Source organism: Saccostrea cucullata, unplaced genomic scaffold, assembly GCF_032062105.1.
Source record: "Saccostrea cucullata isolate Sc308-1 unplaced genomic scaffold, CSIRO_AGI_Scuc_v1 ctg1207, whole genome shotgun sequence".
In the NCBI taxonomy this organism is placed as follows: Eukaryota; Metazoa; Mollusca; class Bivalvia; order Ostreida; family Ostreidae; genus Saccostrea; species Saccostrea cuccullata.
In genome coordinates this window covers 100,846-127,577 of record NW_026928115.1, presented here as the reverse complement: position 1 = coordinate 127,577, position 26,732 = coordinate 100,846, and the positions used below count along the sequence as shown (strand labels likewise).

The 26,732-nt window shown below is 33.8% G+C and overlaps 3 protein-coding genes across 4 annotated transcripts; 1 reads left to right on the top strand and 2 right to left on the bottom strand.

The window, feature by feature from the left end:
- Positions 1 to 2,390: 2,390 nt before the first annotated feature.
- On the bottom strand, positions 2,391 to 10,129 carry LOC134276456 (28S rRNA (cytosine-C(5))-methyltransferase-like). Its single transcript, XM_062758708.1, has 10 exons — positions 9,914 to 10,129; positions 7,614 to 7,799; positions 6,890 to 6,995; positions 6,342 to 6,442; positions 5,888 to 5,943; positions 5,599 to 5,689; positions 5,131 to 5,246; positions 4,646 to 4,824; positions 4,032 to 4,239; positions 2,391 to 3,149 (listed from the first exon to the last, which is right to left on the bottom strand). The coding sequence occupies exons 1-10, from the start codon at positions 10,061 to 10,063 to the stop codon at positions 2,495 to 2,497; spliced, it is 1,848 nt and encodes a 615-aa protein (XP_062614692.1). The 5' UTR covers positions 10,064 to 10,129; the 3' UTR covers positions 2,391 to 2,494.
- A 423-nt stretch (positions 10,130 to 10,552) lies between these two features.
- Positions 10,553 to 18,475, top strand: LOC134276467 (uncharacterized). 2 transcript variants are annotated; one of them, XM_062758719.1, is made up of 10 exons: positions 10,553 to 10,668; positions 11,422 to 11,625; positions 11,860 to 12,002; positions 13,354 to 13,560; positions 13,903 to 14,046; positions 14,454 to 14,512; positions 14,742 to 14,855; positions 17,067 to 17,152; positions 17,679 to 17,787; positions 17,982 to 18,475. In XM_062758719.1, the coding sequence occupies exons 1-10, from the start codon at positions 10,595 to 10,597 to the stop codon at positions 18,390 to 18,392; spliced, it is 1,551 nt and encodes a 516-aa protein (XP_062614703.1). In that variant the 5' UTR covers positions 10,553 to 10,594; the 3' UTR covers positions 18,393 to 18,475. The 2 variants fall into 2 exon arrangements, with proteins under 2 accessions (XP_062614703.1, XP_062614704.1); XM_062758720.1 differs by having other exon boundaries at positions 10,602 to 10,668; positions 11,418 to 11,625; positions 17,982 to 18,472.
- LOC134276468 (beta-1,3-galactosyl-O-glycosyl-glycoprotein beta-1,6-N-acetylglucosaminyltransferase-like) lies at positions 18,401 to 23,542 on the bottom strand. The gene is made up of 4 exons (XM_062758721.1): positions 23,443 to 23,542; positions 19,965 to 20,812; positions 19,071 to 19,285; positions 18,401 to 18,792 (listed from the first exon to the last, which is right to left on the bottom strand). Exons 2-4 carry the CDS (start codon positions 20,810 to 20,812, stop codon positions 18,479 to 18,481), a joined length of 1,377 nt encoding a protein of 458 aa, XP_062614705.1. The 5' UTR covers positions 23,443 to 23,542; the 3' UTR covers positions 18,401 to 18,478.
- Positions 23,543 to 26,732: the final 3,190 nt, after the last annotated feature.

Below are 26,732 nucleotides of genomic sequence, written 5' to 3'. Positions count from 1 at the left end.
CAAATCTTTAAAGGTAGTTACAATGCACTTTGTTTCTGAGTATAGTCAATTACTGGTTCCCCCCACCACCACCGCCACAGTAAATATTGCTGCAAGGTCGATTACTGGAAAATTCAAAGATTTGGGGTGTGGGTTCTTTAAATTTTAATTTTGCTTGCAAGATGGTTCTGGGAAATTGCTCCCTACAGCTAATTTTTGGTCAGATAAGGGTTAACGGGTTTCCGGGGAAACCGTTGCTGCAGGCTTGGGACAGTTGGTATTTCTCTTGTTATTGAAACGATGGAAATACTATATAGCTGTGTAAATTATACAATAAACATGAGGCGGCTTTCAGCCAAGGATACCCTGTGACAAATTTGACAATGATTGGCCAAGGGGTTCTTGAGTTATGGCCCATATTCCAGAAAGTTAGCGCACACCTCACATATGGCCATAGCATTTATAGCTCTTTGAAGCTTTGGCTCAGAAGAGCTAAAAATGCGTATTTTTTCCTTCATTTAACAATTTTCCAAAGGTCATCATATTTCTTACAGCTACTGTAAAGATGAAACTTTTAAAATACAATATTTTTCTAATTTCTTCTTTAAGTACAATGCAATTTACATTTTCAAGTAAAGGTGCATTGACAAAACTTGAAGATTCTACCATGGGCTAACAGTCTTTTAGTTAAGTTCATATAGTTTTAGACGGGATTTTGATGGTCTATCATATTTAAATGTACGACACAATTTCTGTTCACGATGTATCCACTGAGAAAATTTGATACCGGGGTAATTCTATGCCTCATATTATTATGTAATATTTTAATAAGGAGCCTAGCTGACATGAAAAAGCTAACGGACAGATATATGGACAGAAATGAATCCAAACCATAATACATCTCATCTTCACACAGGTGTATCTATTAAAACAAATACAGGTTAAAAGTTACAGTAATAAAAATATAAATTAAAGTCCTAGGAAGACCATGATTCTATAATACATTGGCCAATATGTGTTCCTGTATTTTAGCATCAGGAGAAGAGAGCTTGACTAAATGGCAGTAAAGGAAGTCAATTTTATAGCACAAGCATAAAAACATATTAATATATAATATTATATTGATTTCATTTTTAATTGTATATCATCGTTTTACATTGGTGTATTAATCTGCCTTTTTACTATTCTAAACATAGGTAATCAAAGATTATGAAGCTCACCTAGATGAATGTTATCAGTTTAAGTAATGCAAATCTGACATCATATTTTCTTAAGACGGTATTTAGTATTCATCCCAACAACAATATTCTTGCAAGTTGTATTTAACCCCTTACATGGCATATACACATTTCTACGGGTTTTGCGTGAAAAACATGTATAATGTAAACAAATATTCATAACTTTGTTAATACTGCAGATATCAAAGACTTCAAGTTCATTCGGATTGATCTGTTCCCAAAACTTTAACCTGGTCTCTTGTATGGAAAATATAGGTCAGATCCAGAATCCAAAGCAAGCCTGATAGTGTCCATCCCTAGATGCATCATCCATGCAAGTTTGGTTCAGGTAGAACTTATAGTTACTTGGGAATGAAAATGTAGGTCAGATCCCCCATCTGAAGCAAGTCTGGTAGTGTCCATCCCTAGATACATCATCCATGCAAGTTTGGTTTAACTAGGGTTTTTTAGTTACTTGGGAATGAAAATGTAGGTCACATCCAGCATCCGAAACAAGTCTGGTAGTGTTCATCCCTAGATACATCATCCATGCAAGTTTGGTTTAGCTTGGGCTTATAGTTACTTGGGAATGAAAATGTAGGTCAGATCCAGCATCTGAAGCAAGTCTGGTAGTGTCCATCCCTAGATGCATCATCCATGCAAGTTTGGTCCAAATAGGGCTTATAGTTTCTGTGGAATGGACCTGCTCCAAAAACTTTAACCTGGTCACTCATCTGGAAAATATAGGTCAGATCCAGCATCCGAAGTAAGTTTTGTAGTGTCCATCCCTAGATGCATCATCCATGCAAGTTTGGTTCAGGTAGGGCTTATAATTCCTTGGGAATAGACCTGCTCCAAAAACTTTAACCTGGTCACTTATCTGGAAAATGAAGGTCAGATTCAGCATCCGAAGCAGGTCTGGTAGTGTACATCCCTAGATGCATCATCCATGCAAATTTGGTCCGGGTAGGGCTTATAGTTCCTTGAGAATGGACCTGCTCCAAAAACTTTAACCTGGTCATTCATCTAGAAAATTTAGGTCAGATCCAGCATCCGAAGCAAGTCAGGTAGTGTACATCCCTAGATGCATCATCCATGCAAGTTTGGTTCAGGTAGGGCTTATAGTTAATTGGGAATGGACTTGCTCCTAAAATTTTAACTTGGGACGCCGACGACAACGCCGGGGGTATAAAATAAGCTCATCTTGACTTCGTCAAGGTGATCTAAAAAGTGGTGTTTTACCTCTGATCTTTCATTCTATAAAGATTTAAGTTTCTATTTACAGACATATAGTTTTTTTATTTTTCACTTTTCTTCACTCTGTCATTTTCACAATCTTCTACTGTTATTTCATTATCTGCATTCTTTTTCTTCTTTTTACTTTTCTTTACTTTGTCACTTTCACAATCATCATCCATTAAGTCATCATTTGCCTGTCTTTTTTTCTTTTTTCTTTTCTTTTTAATGTCACTTTCTTCCATTACCTCTTCATCTTCCCTTTTCTCTATATAAATGTTCTTAACTTCATCTTTTTCAATATCGTTTTTGAGATCATCTTCCATTTTAATTTTCTTTTTCTTCCTTCTTCTCACTTTGACATCTTCTCCATCTTCCATCACCACTTCACAATCTTCCTGCTCCTTCTCTCTCTCACTCCTCTCTGCATCCAACACTTCCTCTTTTTCTTTCTTTCTTTTCTTCCTTTTCTCTCTATCCCTTACCAATCCATCATCATTCTCACTCCATTTTTCTTTATATCCCTCTTCCACATTTTCATTTTCCATTACAATGTCCTCACTTTTCTTCCCTTTTTCTTTCCTTCTTTTAAAACAGGCCACAAAGAACCCATTGGTCAGTGTTTTCTCTGGGCATGCCCGGAGATAATGGTCACTTTTCTGGTAGCCCTCTCTTCCTCTCTCCGGCCAATCCTTCATGACATTCTGTATTTTAAATCTGAAAATAGATATGCATTTTTGTAAATCAGATTTTTATTGAACCATAACAAAACAACTTTCTAGACATTTTATTTGTTTACATATGTACAATACAATGATAATATGTGATAAGGAAAAATTGATTAATTGTACCAGTAAATTAATACCAATTGGCATAGCAAGGTCTCAAGACAAACAATGTATCAATTTCAAGTGAAAGAACATGTAACTGAATAGTACATGTATTGGTCTAATGGATCAATACCAATACAGTACAAGTCTTCATGACAACTAATGGATATAATTATGTATGTACAAAGTAACTGCACAGGTAGTTAGGTGACAGAAAATGATATTTAGGCAGTCAATCGGTCAATGCCTCATCTGATATAGCTAAGAAGAGTATATCTGCCTGAAAGAATATTATAGGCTAGGTGGGCCAAATTGCTAAAAACCAGTGATTAGACAAGAGTGGTCCAAATAACTATTGGGTTAAAACCAGGTGAAGGGAAGGAAATTAAGATATCCAGCAGCTCAGTGCCCTCTCACAGGATAGGTACTCAGTGCAAATACTTCAACTTATTCCTGATTACTCCTTGGGGAGCAAATTAAAGAATCACAACCAAACTGAATCAGCTCAAATATCATTGTAAATACACATAATGTAGTATGTAAAATTTGGGTGCAACCCTTGGAAAAATATTGAAATGTGTAGCAACTCACAGGTTTATAACTGTCATAAATATACTGATAGGATATCATAAAAGGTGTAAATCTGTCAGATATTGGACAAATGTTTAGTTCAGTTTAAGAATTTCTGTTGTTCATCTCATAAATGCATTTAGGAAGATGAAACAACACAGAGCACGACAACTGAAAATCTACACACACTGTCAGTTACCTTTCCTTGAATATGTTATATATTTCCTCACAAACTTGTTCATTTTCCTCTTCATGAACAGAACACGTGGAATAAACAATCTTTTTCACGTTTGGGAATGAGAAGGCGTGCCGTAAAATCTGGGCCTGTAGTTTGTGGAGCTGATCCAGGCGGTGCTGGGTGGTAGAGGAGTCATCATTAGTCAGGTTATCTAGTCTATTTACAATGCCTGTATTGGGACAAAGGAACATCTCATTTTTTACATTTTTAACAAATTGTATTTTTCCAATTAAAAGAAATGATTTTATATCATTGGATACATCTTGTGTCATATGATATCAATTTTAATTCAATGGTTATTTTTAAATATTTGATTGATCTCAAAATCTTTTAAATTCAAACAAATGCATACATTTTGTGTGAATGAAAGCAGAATGATTCTCATTTACCAATTTATATCCATGATAAAAACAAAGATCTTTTTTGTTCAAAGATCTATATCCAAATACATGTACTGAATATTACTTCACATCTACCATGGCCACACAAGAAAACTGAAGACTTTTCTAGGAGAAAACCATTTTACAATTATATTTTCAGTCATGATCTTTGACCTATGACTTTTGACCTCTGACCTGATCCACTACAGGAAGGGTCCACCATAACATACTCTACATCCTTATAGGCCGGACTGTCTGTCTTTACTCTGAGAAAGTCCATGCACCGCGCCACTTTACATGTCACACCAGCTGCCTCCATACGTTCCTGAAATATGGCTATCCTCTCTGCCTTGTGCTCAAAGGCATAAATTGTTCTGGAAAAAGAAATTTCAAATAAGTCATCTTTGCCAGCAAGAGTCATGTTCCTTCTTTAATTAAAATTTATTATCTAGGGATGAAGGAATGTTTTCATCATAGGAAGAGGCTATTATATCTTCTACATCAATTCCAATACTTCACTTTCAAAATGGGTACAAGATATTCAATTGAACATTTTATCAATTGTTTGAATTTCTATTTACATTGCAGATGGGAGCGGAAGGAAAGAACAAAACTTCTTTCTGAAGTACATGTATCATATACAATGTATTTCTCCTTTCTTTTAAAATAATCAAACTCACCCATTATTTCCCATCAAACTGGCCAGGTGACTAGTTTTGTTGCCAGGGGCAGCACAGCTATCTACCACAACAGCTCCCTCTGGTGGTGACAGAATATGAGCAGGTAGGCAACTGGCCTAAAATTACAATACATTGGGCCTAAAATAAAATATTGTTTGTTTGGATAAATACATGTACTGTATACAGGGAAACTTTTTTTTAGCCATTTTATTATTATTTTTTTCACCAATTTTTCACAATATTAAAACTGTTTCATTTTCAATTTTTGTCTTTCAAAGAACACAGTATAAATTCTTAAAAGAACTTTACTTTATCTTATCTAAAATGGGGCAAATATGTTTTTTCAAAAAAAAAAAAATGTAAAAGGGTGAAAATAAAAGTTATAGGAGCAATAACCAAAGTATTTTTTACAGGCCTTGTAATTAAAGGAAATCTGGATTTCAAAAGAAAATTCAAATTAATTTATACCTTGTCTTGTAGAATGACCTTGCTCTCCTGTACTAAGTGGTGGTTGTGGAGGTCAGTATACGCAGGGAACACCAACAGATCAGGGAGATGGCACAAATATGTTTACAAGCAAGTGTAAAAGTACAAAAATAAAATAGCGCAATAACCCTGTATACAGGAGTCATTAAAGTAAATCTGGCTTTTAAATGAAAATTCAAATTAATTTGTACCTTGTCTTGTAAAATGACCTTGCTCTCCTGTATTAGATTTGTGGAGGACTCCATAAAACTGTAAATAAGCAGGGAGATGGAGGTCTCTTATAAACTCAGACTCGCCAAGATTTCTACAGGACTCTATAAAACTGTAATTAAACAGTAGAGTAGAGGTCATAAAATAGAAAGTGATTCATCAGAAAGATAGAGGTACTGTACTCATTTGTAAAAAGAAAGGTTAAAATTCCAAAGATGAAGTAAAAAGATTAAATACATCACATAATCTCCCAGGGACTTTAACCCTATACCCTTCCTTATGCAGTGTTTTCCCCAAGAACCGGCACCAACCAAATTGACTGTTTCAGTTGATAAAAACGCTGCTTAGAAATCAAAATTGTTGTAAGGTGGAAGCGATTCTGTTTGTAAACATCAACCTTTAGCTGTAAAAATCAATCTTTCAAGCTTTACTTTGAAATCTGCTTTGAAATTTTAGGGGAATACACTGCATTTTTAAATGAGTAGTTGTGAATATTGCATTTTGCTAAAAATTACGTCAGGTGTAGGTAACAATGTCCATCCGTCGTCCATGAACACCTTGATCACTTCCTCCATTGTTACTTTGATTTGGTTCACTCTAACATACCTCGGCAGGGCTAAGTGTAAAAAAAAATACTGTGAAATCACTAATTTTTGTGGGGGTTTAAATTTCGTGGATTTCAAGGAATGATGAGAATCACGAATCTATGTCCACCACAAAATGCAATTTTTCACATATAATACTACTGAACAATTCATTGACCACAAATTCAAATCCCCATGAACCAATGCATTTTCCTCAAACCACATAAATTTGATCCCTTCCTAATATGTGATTTTACAGTACAGAAACTTAAAAAAAAAACTTTAAATTAATTCCATTTTTGTGTCACCTGCTGAGCAGAGCAATACGTAAGGATTTTCCTAGCATATGTTTGTCTATGTTTAGAGTGTTGGAGGTGCACCTGGGAATTTGATATTTGCTTATAAGTATCGCTTGAAAAAATCATTATTTTATGCTGATATGCAACCTTTATTGATATATAAATGTACACAAAATGTACCTTCTGATGTCGAGCAGGGTAAATCTGCGTATCGCTGAACCCCATAAACTGTCAACAGTCTGTCAAACTCACTGGTTATACTGTCTCTATTCTTCATTACCACTACCTACAAAAAGAAGGAAAGAAACCAGTAAAAAATTCGGGTTCGATTCCTGGTCAAGTCATATATATTTTCTCCCTTCCTGTTACAGACTAAGTAGTGCTGTGCGATATTACCGGTTAACCGGTGTATCCCGATTTCGTTCTTCACAATACGTATCGCGGTATTTTTTTTGTGAATACCGGTTCGGGTTCGATATGCTATAAATTGTTACAAAAAGAGTTAATTGCCCTTTTCAAGGTAAAATATGGCGGCAAGCGACGTGAAGTGTGATCAGAAACAGAGACATGTCTCTTTCAAAAACGAAACAACGACAATTGTTATATGAAACCCCTTCATGTTAAAGCTGAATCTGAGTATTACAACTTAATTGAATTCAACAAGTTTTGCCACAAAAAACTTATCTTGCCGCTTGCGCCGACATAAAGCGATCAGGCAATTGGAATATCAACTCGAGAATACATGAAATTTGAGTTTGTGTTTTCATTTAACCTTGACGAAAAGCAAAAAATTATTAAATATTTATATCGTGATATATTGCAATACAAAATATAATATTGCAATATATTGCGATACTATTTTTTCATCGCGATACCCAGCACTAAGACTAAGTAACTAACATACCTTTAGTCTCCCTGGTCTATATAGGCCGGGCCCTATCATGAAGTCATATAATAAAACTCGGGCCAGCATCTCGTCGTTCCACAGTATCTTATTATTCTCCAGGAGCTTGGTGCGCTTGACGACCGTTTCCAGGATCTTAGCGTATCTAAGGGTCTGATTGACCAACGCTGACAACATCTGCTTGTCCTATCACAAGAATATAGCAATTCAAAAGGTGGATTTATTTTTTGAGAATTTATCTTGTTTATGAGGATAAAATATAGGATGTTTTTTAAAGCAAACTTTCAATGAAATCCCATGAATTTTCACTGAAAGGTCTTGTAAATTCATGTAACTAAAAAGACTATAATTTACCAGGACAAGCCCTCACCACAATCGGTCACAAAGACCCCTTCTATAGCAAATTTCATCACAGACATTTCAACTTTCTATCGGTTTTTACCAATAGGACTGATGGTTTTCAAAAACTCTGGCATTTGAAGTGTCAAATGAGTCCTTTTTGTTTACAATTAGGCCTAGAAAAAAAATATGTTTGTTTCCGCTTTCAGTCTGAAAAAAATACATGGTCGGTAGGTAGGCAAATTTTTTTTTTTTGGAAATATTTTTTTTTTGCTTCTTTAATCAGAAATCAAAAAATGTACAGAATTAACATTAATGACAAAAAATATGATGTTTTTAAGCATTTCTGTGACTTAAACTATAATAGAAAGGTGACTCAAAATTCTTTCAGTCTTGAAAAGCTTGCAAAGTTGGAGACTATAATTCCCTGGATGAAATCTTGCACATCATAAGACAAAAGGATTAAAAAAATATCTATTGTCTGCACTATAAATTAGGGTCGGTCGGGAAAGCGGAAACAAACATATTTTTTTTCTAGGCCTTAATATCTAACTGTTTTTGTAAGCTTTTTTGATTGGTGCTTCTCAATAAGAGAAGCAGGTCCTAAAATAACTAAGGCCTAGAAAAAAAATATGTTTGTTTCCGCTTTCCCGACCGACCCTAATTTATAGTGCCGACCCTAAATTTTTTTTAAATGCTTTTGTCCCATGAAGTGCAAGATTTCACCCAGGGAATTATATCTCCAACTTTGCAAGCTTTTCAAGACAGAAAGAAGCTTGAGTCTTCTTTCTATTATAAGTTTAAGTCACAGAAATGCTTGGAAACACCATTTCTTTTGTCATAATGATTAATGTTACTTCTATACACGTTTTGATTAAAGAAGTAAAAAAAAATTTTTCAAAAAAAAAAAAAATTGCCTACCTAACTTCCCTATATTTTTTCAGCCTGAAAGCGAAAACAAACATATTTTTTTTCTAGGCCTAATGAAATATGCCACGGGTTCAAGAGCAACATGTTGACTGAGGGACCCTGGCTTGTGAGGATGGGGACAAGTTTGGTCGAGTCACAGGACAGTGTTTCTGCTAACTTTTACAATCAAGGGTCATTATGACCCTCTGGAGTAAACTTTTGGGAGTCAAAATGATTTTTTGAGGGTCAAAATATATTACGGTTTTGCTTTTAGTTCTTATATCAGCTCTGCCTTCTAAAATCATATCTTTGATTTTTTAAAAAAATGAAAGTAAAATATACTTCTTTTATTTACCGGTTCACTGTCATAATTTACCGATCATGCCATCAGGGTTTCGTGAATACCTCAATCAAAAGATAACAATTGAAAGTGGTTTGAATGCTTTGCAGATCTGTTTATTAATGTTTTGAACTTTGCTCACCTTTTTATTACCATTATTAGCCTTTTTTACAAAGCCAAGCTGATATAAATATGCCGATGTTAGACTGAACATGCTGAAGCGCCATTTTTATCTGCACTTCCGGTTTTGTTAAGAATTAGACAGATCGTACAAAGGAATTTAATAGATTGTGACGTGAAAATGCCGATTTCAATGACTGCCACTTTGAAATTAAACTTAAAGCAATGATTTATTCCTAAAAAGTTGTCAACAATGTAAATTAAACCTGTAAAATATCTTCTTCTACGAAGTCATCAATATTGAACTGGATTTTTTATTATTTTTATAATTTTTTTTTTCTGCGTCATGATGACCCTCTAGGTGATGTTCTAGGGGGTGAAAAGTATTTTTATGCGTAAAATACGCAGAAATATGCGTTAACGGAAACACTGCAGGAGTCGGCAATTTTGTCAGTAAAAAAGAAAATAAGCAGACATAAATCCTGTTTATCATGCATTTAGTTTTACTGACAAAATAAGAAAATTGCCAACTCCTACAGCTGTTCTGTGGTCGAGTTGATTCAGTTCACTATTGACAGTCAATTATCCCTACCTGAAATGTAGATCCATATACACTGGTTTTTATTGATCCCTTTTTGTCGTAGATTTCATGAAGAACCTTTGCTGCCTCTATGTATAGATTGGAATTCTTTTTATTTTCTTCAACCATCGTTGCAAGCATGGACCAACTCAAATAGGACATAGGCAACGCACCATAAAAGACAAACTTGGTCTTGAATGGATTCACTTATTCCGGATTTCCGAGAAAAAAAAATCAAAGGTATCTTACTCAGATCCTCTGATCATTTAATTTTATTTTAAAACTTATTTGAATTTTAATTTAAAATCATAAAGGCGACTTAAATCAGATTGACTTTGTCATTATATCATAAATATAGGGGGGAAAAAAGGATGATACTGAAAGAAGTGTGATCCTCGCCCACGAAAATTCCCTTTTTTGGGTTTGATTTTTTTTCTCTTTCAATATCAACACACCTTTCAATTTGCTTCCGTCGTATTCCGTGAATTTTTATAAAGGGCTAGTTTTAGCTTAATGAGGGATTTGGTACAGGAATAAGTTATGCTATTAATTTGAGATTCTGATTGAAAAATTTATCTGATGTGACCGATCACCTTCTTCGATAAACTACGTACTCTTTTCGACCCCAATAATAGTGACGTAAAATATTTACAAAATGAAATGACGTCACAATAACGTTTCAACCGCCAAGTTATGCAAACTAACGTCAAAAATGAAAATCACCGGTTGTATCAGAAATATTTTTGGACGATATTTGTAATCAAAAGGTAAGTTATGCATTAAAAAAAAATCGCTGCTTAACAATATATCAATGATCTTTTTTTTTTTTCAAATTTGTAGGCCTATACAATGTTAAAAGATACAAAATCTCTCACTGCTGTTCTTTGAAATAATTAGCCTATGCATAATATGTTTAGACAAAAATATATAAATAAACAATTATAAAATTGGATGCAAATATATTTACATAACGCAGAAAGTCTTGTACTATAATATATATGCTATACTTTATGAGAGAGATCGAGAGAGAGCTGCAATGAAGCATCAAGAAGTTACCCATCTTTTATAATATTATACTTTCATGTAAATTACTTGAATCTGATTCGTCGAGAAACATTTGATAAAAAACACTTTTACCCGCTGAATAATGAAGCCACGCCCTCCTGCGTAGCAACAGTCAACATTGCTTGACGACGGGTGGTATTACAAAAAATAGCGACTGCGCGGAATTTATGCGCGCACGGTTCACTGTAATATGTATTTGTGTAAAACATTCAGTGTGGCATAATAAATATTGCATGTAAAGGCCCTGAGTGTAACATTGAAAATTTTCAGCCCTTCAAAACCATTGTTAACCTCTGCGCATATCGGTTGACAATGGTTTTCTTGGAGTGAAAATTTTCAATGTTACACTCAACTACATGCAATATTTATATATTATTTGATTCGTAGACTTGAAAATGAAATGTAATCACTTAATTAACTAAACATAAAAGTTTTTACTATATTCTTGAAGTTAGATATGACAGTGACACCAGTACCGTGATGGGGAGGAATACATACATATGGGCGCCTTTGTTGCTGATCTCCCTTCTGATCAGTGAGGGAAAAGGCTATTTGTCGAATCCCAAATGTCGGCCATTTTGTCGACTACCACAGGAAACAGATGAAAGTTGCAATGGCCTCAGATTTGTTTTCTCGTGCATCAGCAATGTCTGGTTGAGGTAATGAGGACTGTCAATTTCTATATTTTTAAAAGAAATTGATAAATAAATGATTTAAGAAACTGAGTCTGACAATATCTACATGTTTTAAAGAAATCGATAGTGTTTTAAATAAAGTAAAAAAAAAGAGAGAGAGAGAGAATTTTTTTCCCTGAGAATTCAAACATTGCATGATAAAGAGTGAATAATCAAGACTATTTCGAACACGCCTTTCCTTTCTCTTTTTTTTTCCAGATGTACTTATGCTGGAAAACTTCATTGTTCATGCGAATGGTGGGACGCACTAAATAATTTAGAGATGCCGGTGAAAGATGTAGAGACGGTGAAAAAGTCAACTGTCTTCGAGACTTGCCTCTCTAATTTAAAGAGTGACTGTGGTATTGAAAGTTTGTTTTATCAAAAGATATTCGAAACTTTCATGTTAGAAAAAAAAACTATTCTATGCAACCAATCAAAACTTTCATAAACTGAAATCCCATTAAACTCATTTTCATATATTAAAATGAATATTTCGTCGCAGTATATCTCGCGAAATAACGCAAAAATTTAGAGTTATAAAGCTAAAGCTTATATTTCTTATTGAAAAACTTAAAATTTTATAAATTAAGCTTTTGTAGATTAATGTACAATTATGGCTTCTTAATTCTTGGAATAGGGGGGGCACCGCAAAATTTTAATTAAAAATTATAAACTTTTTTTTACAAAATATGTATTTTATAAAATTCTGGAAATCTTATTCCTTTCAAAAATAACAAGGTTGACAGAAGTGATCACATCAAACATATAAAATTTGAACGTTCTAAGTTTCAAAATGGCTGAGCAATCAAAGTTAGAACATATTACCGGACGGAGCCAAAAAAAAATGGACGTCTCGGAGTAGGGTGGAGCACTGGGCAGTGAAAAATTTTGCGTAGACATCGAGTTAAACAACACAGGGATTATACATTCTGAATTTTTTATTTTGAAGATTTTTATATTTCAAGAAGTTTCATTTGTAATTTGAAATATAATATTTTTGGACATTTAACGTTTATAAAAAACATTTTATGTGATTATATTCTAAAGGTTTTTTTTTAAAAAATGAAATTTCATAACGTGACTTTGTTGTATTTCCGTACATAAAATCGTTTTACGCGGACGGATGTCGCCCTTTTGCATCATATGAGAGAAGGCATTTTAAGAAAATATTATTTTTATATGAAAATTTTAGAACATTTATTTCTAGATTTTTTATGACAGTTAAAGGCACACAAGAAATACTTGAGTTAAACGGTGACTTTGTTGAGAAAAGTTACATGACTTTTTTGTACCCAGTATTAAACTTTTCCACGTCGGGTAACGAAAGAACCAATATCAAACTACACAGTTATCGGATATACAATGTGTGTCTTTTTTGTATCCAAAAAGTGTAACTATTTGTGCTTTGTTTTTGCTAAAAAAGAACATTTTTTGAAACATGAATTTAATAAAAATGATAGTTTCATATATTTTAAATGCTTTAAATCATAATTTCTTTTTCATTAATACCATAATCTAATAAAAATTTGACTCTTTTCATATATTATATGAAAAATTTCGATGGTATACTATAGACGGAAATGGCACAAAAATTTACAGATATAACGCTAGAACGATATTTCTTATCCTACGAAAATGAGCTTATAAATTAAGCTTTCGTAGATAAGCATGTAAATCTACTTAATTCTCACTCTAAATTTTTTTTTACAGAAATATGGAAGGATAAATGGAATCATATTCCCTGTGCAAAAATAACAAGGGAAGAGGACCCGACAGACCCCAATAACCCACAACTTCAACTGAAGCTGTCAGAGATCCGTGCTGGCATCATGCGGATACCGGACGGAGCCAAGCGGAGACATCTCCTGATAAATCTACACGCACTGGTTCAAAGAAAAGCCTGGTCACAGAAATCGAGTTAATAGAAACAGGGATTATTTCCTGAATTTTTTTTAAAAGTTTTTTTATATTTCAGTTAAGTTTCATATTTTGGGGAATTTGAAATGAATATGTTTACATTTAACGTTTATAAAAAAAGTATTTTATGTGATTATATTCTAAAGTTTAAAAAAAAAAGCATTTTTGTGCGCTTTGGCACAAAATACACCGCGCCATGACAAATCTACCTTATAATAATGCCGCCCTTTTACCATCAAACGAGAGAAGCGCTCCGTAGATTGACACCGATTCAAGAAAATAAATTATTTTTACACGCATGAATTTTGGATGAATTTATTTCTAGAATATTTTTTATTACAGTAAATGGCACACATAACACTGTGGCCTCTACACCTGTACCTGAGAGAAGTACGTCGTCTAAAACCTTAGTAACCCAGAACAAAACAGTTCCACGAGCCAACACCCAAGAGAAGAAAGACCCAATATCAAACTACACAGTTATCGGTATACAAGATTTTTAAAAACCCATTCAAAATGTAAAAAATAATTACCTTGCATGTTAAAAAAAGAACACAGTTTTTTTAGTAAATAATGTTTTACTTTAAAAAAAAAATACGGGCAACCCATGAATATTGCATCGTAATTTCTTTTTTAAGGTTCAATGATACTCTGATAAGATAGATAACTCTTAATAACATAAATGTCTATTATTCCTAAGTTAAAGATTTATCAAGTTGAACTTCTTTTTTGTTTAATTTTTCCCCGCAAGCTATGGTAAAACTGTTTGTTTTTCACTTATAAAAACATTACTTTTGGAAAATCATAAAAGTCATTTAAAAAATAGTAAGTAGAGGATTTATGAAACTTAATACCATGATCTAAAATTTTATGACTTTTTTCTTTACATGCAGATTGGATGGATACTATAGACGGATGGCACAAAAAGATTATGTTTGAACACTGGGAAAGGGTATGTATATGTTAAATTTACAAAAATATAAAATATTTGGTTTGGGGTTCTTAAACCTTGACACTCGGAAAGCAAAATAAAAAAAAGAAAAAAAAAAGAAAAACGGTCTATATTTAAAAAAATTTTTTAAATGCAAAAAAATCATTTTACATGATCATGACCTTCATGTATTGATACTGAAATTTTGAACTGGAGAATTGATTTCTTTTTCTTACCTAATATCTCACAGGTATCAGAAGCGGACATAATGGAGACGCTCCGAAGAAGACGGATGTTCCTGTTGATCTTCGGAATCCTTCTGGGTTGTATCATCTTCGTTATTGTCATGCTGTTTACCATCAAGGTATACACTTAATCTTATTTTTGAATGACATTTTAACAAAACTACTTATTAAAATTCTATATTTATAACATATTTAAATTCAACCATGTAAATTTTTTAACATTCAATGAATCTTTCAAAAATTTACAAAGAAGCAAGATTAATGAGGGACTATTTCTTTTGGTGGAAGGAAGTTATCTGTAGCAGAAAATTCCCTCCCCCATCTGCACATTTATAAAATTTTATGTAATGGAAATTTAGCCTCACATACTTTTAGGGCAAAGTATTTATGTTTTAATATTGCTAAAAATATTTAAAATAGTGTTTTAATTTATATTTTTAGGTATCTATGTTTTACACCTTCCCTCAACAAACTTTTCCTGTGTTTTATAATTTTCCCTCCTCTAAGTGTAAGGTATTCGTGTTTTACTGTACTTTGGTCAAAGTATACACTATTTTTTACTGTACATTGCCCTCCTCAAAATTAACATCACTGTTTTACCCCACCTTTTCCTTTCATTATTTTTAACTACTCCCTATTTGTGGTATCTGTGTTTTACTGCACTCAAGTCGTAAAAACTTTGATATAAGAAAATTTTCTATTGCCTATTAAGTTATTTAATACCCCAAATATGTTATTTTTTAGTGCAAAAAGGTCACACAATAACTTACGCGCATTAATTTGCAAGATTTGTTTAAAGATAAATATTATTCAAACTATTTTACGTAAAATTAGATTAAATTTATTGCCATGCTTACATCTAATCAAATATAATAAGGGTTAAAGTAATTAACCAAAGAGATGAAATTCAAGTGCAAAAAGGTCAACTTAAATGTACCTTTGCCTAGATCAGTAGGATGCACACTGACCCCCTATTTTCTTTGCGATTTTGAGTTACACTTTATGGGTACTGTGTTTTAAATATACTTCTCAAAAAATCCTTGATATAACAAATTTCAGGAGTGACTTACCTTAAACAATATACAATCAATCAATCAATCTCCATGGGCAAGGTATCTTTGTTTTACTGTACTTTGTCTTACTCCAGTGACAAGTATCTATGTTTTACTCTACTTTGCCTTACTCAATTGGCAAGGTATCTATATTTTATTGTACTTTACCCTCCTCCAGGGGCAAGGTATCTATGTTTTACTGTACTTTACCCTCCTCCAGGGGTAAGGAATCTGTGTTTTAATATACTTGGCCTATTCGGGGCAAGGTATCTATGTTTTACAGTACTTTGTCCTACTCCAGGGGCAAGGTAAATGTGTCTTACTGTACTTTGCCCTCCTCCAGGGGTAAGGAATCTGTGTTTTACTGAAGGATCCTCCAGGATCAATGTTTCTATGTTTTACTGTATTTTGCCCTCCTCCAGGGGCAAAGTATAGATCTATGTTTTAATGTACTTTGCCCTCCTCCAGGGGCAAGGTATCTGTGTTTTATTGTACTTTGCCCTTCTCCAGGGGTAAGGTATCTATGTTTTACTGTACTTTGCCCTACTCCAGGGGCAAGGTAACTGTGTCTTACTGTACTTTGCCCTCCTCCAGGGGTAAGGAATTTGTCTTTTACTGAATGTAGCACTCCTCCAGGATCAATTTTTCTATGTTTAACTGTACTTTGCCCTACTCCAGGGGCAAGGTATCTGTGTTTTAATGTACTTTGCCCTCCTCCAGGGGCAAGGTATCTATGTTTTACTGTACTTTACCCTCCTCCAGGGGCAAGGTATCTATGATTTACTGTACTTTATTTTTTTCCAGGGGCAATGTATTTGTGTTTTACTGTACTTTGCCCTCCTCCAGGGGTAATGTATCTGGGTTTTTTTTTACTGTACTTTACCTTCCTCCAGCGGCAAGGTATCTATGTTTTACTGTACTTTACCCTCCTCTAGGGGTAAGGTATGTGTTTTACTGTACTTTGCCCTCCTCCAGGGGTATGGTGTCTGTTTTTTTAACTGTACTTTGCCCTACTCCGGGAGAAGGTATGTGCCCCCAGGGACAAGTTTTTTTTTGTATTTTACTATGCTTTGCCAATCTCAAGGGGTATGATATCTGTAATTTGCTGTAATCCCTCTTTTAGGAAGTAAGATATCTGTAAATTGTTGTACTCTGTGCCCTCTTTCAGGGCGCAAGATATCAATGTTTTGCTGTTCATGTAAACAAATATTAGTTTTATTATACTTAGAAATGCATCGCGCCATATCTTTATCAGGAAGTCTTCTATTTCCTTTTCAGTATCAATCAGACAAAAATGTTCGTAAGGATATCTGTTTTGATGGTGATTTGGATGCTATGGGAAGGAAACCAGAGGAATCATTAAGGTACACATTGAAGGAATTTGAAAAGTTTTCTTTGAATCCATTGCTAGTGAAGTTAGTAAATATGTTTGTTTTTTAATTTGAAACGTAGATATATTCACTCTTCAAACAATTCAAGCAAAACCAATTGTCTTCTTTTTAGCCAAATATATGGTGTAAGCTTTACTACAGTAGCTAAGCAATTGAGCAAATTATGTTGTTCTTTGATTTTATTGTATTTTGCCCACTACAATTAAAGTCATAAGAAACTTATTAGTACTTGTTTTGCGATATACAAGATATTTCAAGCTTGAAGATCGTCAGATGTTCTTAGACAAAAAAAAAACCAGCAAACATGTATATATATATTGCCAAAAACTTTGACCAGTTATACATTAACAAAGATTTAGGGCATTTTTGTTGCGAAGAATATTTATGAGCGAATTCAAGGTCATTGGCTGTGAAAACTTGGAGGTGGGGTTTTATAAAATTAGTATAACTTCCATAATATTTTTTATCTTTATTGCATTGTACTATTCTTATGTAACAGTTTCTTGGATAAAATTCGTAAGAATAGGAAGCAAAAAGAAAAGAATCAACAAAGATTTCATCAGACGAGTTCGTTAGTGTTGTACCCTGAAAAGTCATCAAAACAAAAGGTAACTATGTTAATTTAAAAAAATGTTAATGAAACTGGATTTTTACGTTTTTAATTTTCAAATGATGAAATTTCAGGTATAGGTAGCCCCGCCACTTTTAAATATTATGTATTAAGAATAATTTTATATTCTGAACACGCTCAACAACGCTTTTGCCTTTCAGACTCCCATGTAATTTTATCTTTGACTAATAGAAAGAATACGGAAGAAAGCCACACATTTCCAAAAGTTCCAGCAATTTACAAATAGACAGTAAAGACAATATTCACCAAGATTCCGTTGACCTCGTTACTCAGAGTCGTGACCCACTTACGGTGGACCTCAGACAGAGTACCTCGAGTTTGGACCTCGGGGATCGTTTGTTTCCTTCCGGCATGATGAGAAGTTTTGGTGCAGAAATTAACAGTCCACCACCACCTCAAAAATCAGCAAGCTTAGAGATACCAAAAAACACGACAGAACCTTCTACGTCAGCATTTGTGCGTGATACGTCACCAGCAGAAATTATTCCTGTGAACGAGGTCAAAACTATTAAAATTTCCACAAAATCTTTGACGTCATCCAGTGATTCGTACACATCATCAACGACATCTTCCAGCAGTTAATTCTAATTATAAGCAATTTCATTAAGATCAGTTATTGTTTCCTAAAATTTTATTTGTATAAAAAATAAAATAAATAAAATTGTTCATCATATTTGATGCAATACAATGTCCAAGTGTTTGTAAAAGGACAAATCATAATCTTTGGGGTACATAAATTGCTCTTTGGATCGCTGGTAGATCATCTGTTCTAAGCATTGTAACACGAGACGATCCGTATCCCACCGGAAACGGTAGGCAAATAACTCCTTCCGGTTCACGAGGTAAGGTAAATCTCCAACCCCAAACGTGCAGTAACCTTGATCAGACCTTGACCCGTGACACGCGTGACCGGAGGAATTCTTGGCATCCACAAACTTGGCAATATGCGCCTGGTTATTCAGATGTGGAAAATCGGTTGGACCTAGAATAACACAAAGAAATGCACTTTATACATATCACTTGGCATAACTATATATAAGCTATTTTAAAACTAAAGTTTATATATATAGTACGTGTACTTGTATATACTCTTTAATCTTTTTACACTTATTTTCTGTGTTAAAGTTTGGTGTCACATAATTTTTTTTAAAGTATGAAAAGAACATTTAGCCCTATTAGAAAGTTCCTTGCTTTACGATTATTTTTGACACAATTTCCTTGTTTATCTACAAGCGTACTGTATGTACATGTATAGTATACCTCTGTAAGATCCCTTTATTTTGTATTGTGGGTTGTAGTTCAATGTGGCGTAAAATGTGTGCTGGGGATATTTGGTTTTTCCCGCCCATGACAACAAGGATTGCGCAGACGGATGATTGACAGCAAACTGGGCGGTCTCTCTATTCATGACGACGTCACCCTCGCCTGTGAATGGTTTGATTCCTTTGGGTAACGTTCCTGCGCTCTTCTCAGTTCTTGATAAATATCAAAATAAGGAAAACCAATTCTTTTTTTAATTTGGTTAAATACATAAATTTCAAGATAAAAACACAAAAATTCAAAATCATTTGAAGTAGATGCATAACTGGATTCTATATACATATTTAATTAAAACTGATCGCTAAAACGAAACTTAATGCCGCGGAAACACCATGAGTTTGTATCAATTAAGTATTATTTAACCTTTATACATCAATAATTTCATAGCTCTTACGAAAGTTTAAATTGATGAACTGACTAGAGCTTTTTTTTAAAAAAAAATGATAGACGTCATATTAGGACAATTCTCAGGTACGTTTGGACTTTCAGTAAGACGTAGCATTCTCAACGTTACATAATTAGCATCTGAAATTTACTCAACCTTCATTCACTGTTGAAATATACATGGGAAAGAATTTCGGGCAAATGTCAACTAGTGTATCGAATAATTAATAACATTGTCTGGCCCGGCAAAGAGGTGCACTAAAGTCGTATCATCGTTGTCAACAACAATTCAAAGTTCCTGATGTTATTACTTTCTTAACTAATGAGAATCTATTCGCCATTTGACAAACCGCAATCATGTAGCGCCGAGAATGCCACGCCTTACTGAAAGTACAAGCTTAACTGAAAATTGTACTATCGTTCCAAAAATACCAAAAAGAGTAAACTCACTGTGGATCCATTGGAATTCCTTGGATACTGTTGGCGCCTTTGAGTGACATTAGTATATTTACAATGTCGCTGTTAATTTTTAATGGAAAATCGTTCTCTGACAAATTGATGAAATATTTCCACTTTCCGTGTTTTAGCAGACTACGTAAACAGCCGAGTTCGGCCTTCAAATGGGATAGATCTCCCCTCTTAACGCTAGATTCCAGATTGATGGCAAATACATTCTGGAAACAACGAGCGATATTTTGAATTGCTTGGCGTATTTCTTTGGGACCATTTTTGTCAATGTGGATGCAATAGTAATTCTGCGGCCTATAGATAGCACGAAGTAAAGTTTCGAACTGAAAAACTGAGTTCTTGGCAATGATGCTGTAAGCTATGGGATAGTTGTTTTCTTTGGTCGTTAGGGGCCCGGTGATGTAACTGCGGTAGTATTTGAATCTGTCACATTTTTTCGTCAGAAGGTCATATTTTGAGGGCGAAATTGGTCTTCTAGGATGTCGTAGATGTATATGCTTGGCCCGTGATAAAGCTACGCTAGATCCCCTAAAAAGAGGATCGCAGTTCATTTTTAATTCCTTGACATTTTTTCGGAAGAACACAGGAATTACATCTCCACTATGCCAATCGAGATTTCCGATCGCTTTCCGACCATGATGCACTTTCCGGGGATGGAATAACAAGTTGTCTAAATTTTGTCTTTTGAGATGTGCCCGATGTTCGCGCCTTTTCTCCGCTTCTCGTTTCTTCTCGATGTCATACGAGACGTTGATGATAAAGAAAATCAGGACAACAATTCCAAGACCCACAAGAATAGGTTTGGTAAAGAGTGTACCCGAGTACCTCATCTGAAACATAAAGTGGGTTATAAATTAAAATTGATTCTTGTTGATGATCCAACATATGACATAGAGAAAACTTTGGCAGAAGAGTAAAATAATCATTTCAAATATATTTTGACGTCGCGCACAGAATTGGGGCGGATTTTGTAACGTCAAAGTAAATTGTAATTTATATTTATTAGCTTTTACGTAATACGGCTATTTTAAGCATCGAATCAAACGCGAGTATTTTCCAAATATAAAACGACGACGTAAATCGTTCCGATACTTTTGTCCACAGTCTGTATACTTTTCTGACGTTATTGCATACGTCGTTTAAGCGTAAAAATGTCAAAAATTCAAGGCGTAACAAATCAGACTAGACATTCAATTTTTGCTCCTGTTTTCTTAAAAATGTCTTATTTATTATTGTTTCTTTGAATGCAAATTTTTATTTATTTGCACATTTCAAAAATAATATTTTATCTGTTAAAAGTTGCCCCAGCAAATAGAGAATACAGCTCATATTGGTGTAATACGCCCGGTTAAATATCATAATACGCATATTTGTGTCGTAGTAACAAAACCGACTAGACATCAAAATCGCTCAATTAATCTCATCCACTGCTTGCTTAAAATTATCAAAAGAAAAATGTAACAACTTCTTGATTTGCACATTCAATTATCAACTTAGTTTTAAAAAAAAGAACCCATCGTATAGTAAAATATCTTTATCAAACATTCTATCTTTTCTTGTAATTTGTCAAGATTACGGCATGTTACGGAACGCTTCCTATTTTACGAACAGTCGGAACAATCCGTAAATGAGAAATTTATCAATGAATGTTGTATGACATCATCACAGGAAGTTATAGAAGATTGGTACACATTGCCAGAAAAATCCATGTAGCCAAAACGATGAAATGACCAAAAATACCAACGCCCGTCGTTTACAGTGTTACAAGTTATGCAATTTCAAACCCCAATACTATGCGCGACGTCTCTCCATTTCCATAACATCTAAACATCCTATTCATTTTTGCGATTGAAATACACATTTTAGTACTAAAACGGTACTCTGTAATGAACATTGTCTAAAATTTATCTTCTACAAATCGAAAACCAGTTTTTAAAAAATAATGAAACCCAAGAAACATCAGAAATAGAACAATGTGCAAGAATAGAATTTCTTTATCAAGACGCTGCAGAATGCGAGTATTCATTAATAATTGCAAAAGAAGGCAAACTGCGTAATCGATGGAAAATAATAAAACTTGAACTGTACATTGTACATATAGAAATAAACATGTAGAAATAAATTAGTTGAGAAACAATAATATCCTGCCAAGCAACGTCCATATACACATGTATTTCTGTAATGCTCATTTACTAGGAAGGAAGTTAATGCAACCCTTGTAAAATCGACTTATTTGTTGGCTAACAAAGGAGCAAAATTTGTACCCATGGAAATTTAAAAAACTAAATATATTTCGACATGAATGGTTGTAAACATGTACACTGTATATACTACATGTATATTTATGAATTATATGTGGCTCAAACCTCTTATCAAAGTTGTACAATGCTTTGATTTACATGCTTGTATTCCTTAAGCTATATAGATACCTTGGGAATTGTTTTTAATTGGTTAGATTACAATCAAAGAATTTGTCATCCATATTTAAGACAAATATACACTAATTAGTTTTCTCCTGTTTCTGATCCAAACAGTCACACAAATTTAAAAAAAAAAAAAAAAAAAAGTATTCTGTAAATTTTTCAAAGCTATTTTTCAGAACTTTGATCTCTATAACAAAATACTGTAACTTGGATCAACGGCTTATTGTTTAAGAATTTTATATTGCACATGCAAAAAAAAAAAAAAATATTACATCATTAAGTGCATGAAAAGTTTTCTTGTTTTACTGGGGCTCTGGGGCATACAAAAACACGAAATCTGACATTTTTCATGTGCATTCAATATTATAAAAATATTTGGTTTGCGATATACTTCTAGATCACTGTAGATTACTAGATTAACATAAAATTTATTGAATATCATCTACATGCATCGGTTAAATTTTCCGTGCTAATGCACAAAGTAAATGTTTCTACTAATGCTTGTTGATTTCTTGCGATACATTTTTTTTCTAATTCATTGAGGTGAAAATTATATAGGTCCCAAAGGACAAGAATAAAACATTTGTTGGTTCATTATGTCATTCTGTAGTTAACAAATTTTAGATATTTCTACTTGTGAATTATTAGCTAATATTTTTTATTGAGAATCCTCGGAGTTTTTTTCTCACGACATTAGATCGTATTAATCACTGAAAATTCACACGGTTAAAAAATATTTTGCTGATGTACTGCATGCAAACTACGTAGATGAAAATTTTAATTAATAAAATAAATACTAAATCAAGGTGAAAAGGTAGGACGCGCGAAACTATAAAGCACATTTGTACATGTACATGTTAAATGCACGCTTGGATCCGTAATGTTTATAAACATATGTCATACATAACATTATCATAACATAGCAAGCAAAACAGAGAAGAATTGAATGAAAAAAATATTAACAAAAAGAAGTTTACGGCATAGAATCCTACAATATTGTAAATAGTATTTCATAACAAGGAAAAATATACATGTACCTGCCGTAGATTTCAGTTATGTTTAGTAAAGATGAAATCAGATGATCCACGTGGCTGCTTGGCTTGTATGATTGACGATGTCAACACAATGAAAACCTTGCACACGTGCAAAAAGGAGGAAACAGTTAGAGCGAGCGGAGGGCACCTGACACACAATGTAAACACAACAGCATTGAGGGGAAAATTAAGAAGAAAAAAAACATTGTCGGTGACAAATCAATGGTATGTGACAGGTGCTAGGATAGTAAGAAATCGAAGGAAATTTTACTATTTATCCATGTCACGAAATATGTAAAATGAGGAGGATTGATAAAAAAAAAGATTTAACATCAAAAATAAGATTGGGTCAATGGGGAAGTCCTGCATAGGGGTTAGGGAAGTGTTGAGAAAGTAAATTAGGTGCGTTATATCAAACAAACTGAATATACATGTATATGTTCAGGTTAATACACATGTAATTATTTTTTTAAATGGCATTTTCTATTTACAGACAGTATTAAAATATAAAATACTACAGATACTCTGTGCACTGAGCTCACAAAATTATACCCATGCAAAATAATTATCTTTTAAATCAAAAAGTAAAAATAAGAGGTGCACAAAGGCACTATATATGTAACAAAGATTCTGTTAAAGTGTCATGAATTTTCATTCAGTGGTATAAGTGGAGTTGCGGATAAGAAATCGGTACCCCCAAAGAGTAAAGGAATGACAGAGACACAGACAAATGAATGAATATACCCCTATATCATTATACACCTCGCTTTTCATGCGCGGGTATAATTATATGGAGATAACGAACAGCTATACATTAAGCTTCAAAGTCAATAGGAACGATCGGGGGCAGAGCAAACATCGAACTCTAAAAATATCAGAAGTGGGGATCAGGTATCATGGACGATCAAACATCCTCCTCGTATGACTCCTTGTTAGCTCACCTGAGCCGAAGGCTCAAGTGGAAAATCACATTTTGTTTCAACAATTCAGATAGTAAACTTTTCAATTTTCCACTTCTTTTCAAAACAATAATTGTGTTCCTTTTATTAGCTCCTTGGGTGAAAATTTGATATTTCTATTCACAAGGGGAGAAAATCCTTTATAGAAGAAGACAAAAATGAGGGTGGGGATATATTAAACATTTCATCGAAAATCTTCTTCTCAAGAACCACTGGTCCAAAAAAGCTGAAACTTATCTGGAAGCATCCTGGGATAGTGTAAATTCTAAATTGTACAAATCATGATCCCCGGGGGTAGGGCGGGGCCAGAATGGGGAATCAAAGTTTTACATAGAAATATATAGGAAAAATCTTTGAAAATCTTCTTCTCAAGAACCAATGGTTCAGAAAAACTGAAACTTATGTGGAAATATCATGGAGTAGTGTAGATTCTAAATTGTTTAAAATCATGATCCTTGGGGGTAGTTTTGCGGGGCCACAAATATTATCGATTTTTTCAAGTGTACATCAATAGTTTTAAATAGAAATATAAAGGAAACATTTTTGAAAATCTTCTTAAGAACCACTGGGCAGAAAAGATGAAACTTATTAAGTATCCTGGGGTAGTGTAGATTCTAAATTGTTCAAATCATGACCCCCGGGGGTAGGGGGGCCACAGTGGGGAATCAAAGTTTTAAATAGAGATATATAGGAAAATCTTTGAAAATCCTCTTAAGAACCACTGGGCCAAAAAGCTGAAATTATGTGCACATGTTTCCCACTGGGGTAGTATAGATTTCAAAATGTCTAAATTATGATCAGTGGGGGTATGATTTCCATTTCATTGTGAAATAAAATTGTAGATTTAGATAAATGAACAGAATGGTCAAAGCTTCTCAGGTGAGCATTGTGGCCCATGGGCCTCTTGTGCAGCTTGTCATGATCGGTCTAATGGAAAAATCTTCTCGAGAATTCAGATAGTAAATGAATTTCGAAAGACAATAATTGTGTTCCTTTATTAGCTTACTTGTTTTGATATTTCTATTGAGCAGAATTATCAAAAAACTCCTTTATGAGAAGAAGAAAACACTAGTTTTGACCTTCTTCTCGACAAAGAGATATATTGACAACATTTCATCGATAAATGACATTCCATTCATGCAATTCTCTAGAGAAGGAGTAAAAAGTTGACAAATCCTAAAAATAGGCCAAAAATGGATTTTTCCAGTCCTTTGGATACATCATATTATCAATCAAGACCAGGTCCCGTGTGGCACTTTAGGTGCTGCCTTCTTTAATGAGCAATATACTCCCTGCTCAATTGCCCTAATTGCCGAGTGTATGTACATTTTTCAGCTCTCCACCGGCGATCGGTGGTGGGGTCTCTATATGAGTTTAAAATTCTCTTGGGGGACGTTCAGCAACATACACGCTTTCTTTCCCTACGATTATCGATTTTTTTCAAGTATACATTTTCAATATAATGAGTGCATATGTCTTACTCATACTATTTAAAGAATCACCGTCTAGTTAGTATAGTATACCAGGGCATCAGCGATAGTGGGAAACATGAGATAATTTGTATAAGGGGCGAAGTTCGTTATGAATAAATTATCCCATGTTTCCCACTATCGTTGATTTCCATGGCATACTATACTAACTAGACAGTGATTCCTTATATTTCCATTTCATTGTGAAATAAAATTGTAGATTTAGATAAATGTAGATGTAGATTTAAATTACACGAGGATTCCCATGTCAATTTTAATAGTCCTCGCCCACTGACGTCAAACACAAAGGTAGCTATGTGGCAACACACTTTGGAAAAATTACGCACTTTGAAAAAATTTTTCAAAGTGCGTTAAAATTGGGACCAAATTTCAAAGTGCGTTAAGAGTCTACATCAATATATTTTACCATGGAGACACATAACGCACTTTGAAAAAAATCATATTTAGTCATGGAAATATTTTATTTGTTATTTATCTTTCAAAAAACTATTAAGCCTAACCCCTAACTTCAAAAATGAATTGATTTACTCTCGTGAAAGGAGGAGAAAAAATATTAAGTTCCTCCTAATTACAAATCTTTATCTTTCCAATACATAGATGTCGGTAACAAACGGGGGAGGGGTGCAATAAACCTAAAAAGGGTACGCTGCATTTTCAATGCTTATACGATGTATATTTCTTTCCAAAATAAGTGGGGGGCTTTGCCCCCCATCAAAACCAGAATGGCCTTCAAAAACGTCTCGAAATCTATGCTATACTCAAAGCATTCCTATAATTATGTATTTACCTAACTGGTATGACGTTGAAAACTTTCAATAATGAATATGAGTTAATTAAAACAGAT

Coding starts and splice junctions, on each gene's coding strand:
- LOC134276468 (XM_062758721.1), bottom strand. CDS start 20,812: ATGAGGTACTCGGGTACACTCTTTACCAAACCTATTCTTGTGGGTCTT. Junction 19,286..19,964: donor GGAATTCCAATGGATCCACA/GTGAGTTTACTC, acceptor ATATTTATCAAG/AACTGAGAAGAGCGCAGGAA. Junction 18,793..19,070: donor AATAAAGGGATCTTACAGAG/GTATACTATACA, acceptor GTGTTATTCTAG/GTCCAACCGATTTTCCACAT.
- LOC134276456 (XM_062758708.1), bottom strand. CDS start 10,063: ATGTCCTATTTGAGTTGGTCCATGCTTGCAACGATGGTTGAAGAAAAT. Junction 7,800..9,913: donor TATATGGATCTACATTTCAG/GTAGGGATAATT, acceptor TTCTTGTGATAG/GACAAGCAGATGTTGTCAGC. Junction 5,944..6,341: donor CATTGTTACCTACACCTGAC/GTAATTTTTAGC, acceptor CTACTGTTTAAT/TACAGTTTTATAGAGTCCTG.
- LOC134276467 (XM_062758719.1), top strand. CDS start 10,595: ATGCAAACTAACGTCAAAAATGAAAATCACCGGTTGTATCAGAAATAT. Junction 11,626..11,859: donor ATCAGCAATGTCTGGTTGAG/GTAATGAGGACT, acceptor TTTTTTTTCCAG/ATGTACTTATGCTGGAAAAC. Junction 17,153..17,678: donor AAACCAGAGGAATCATTAAG/GTACACATTGAA, acceptor CTTATGTAACAG/TTTCTTGGATAAAATTCGTA.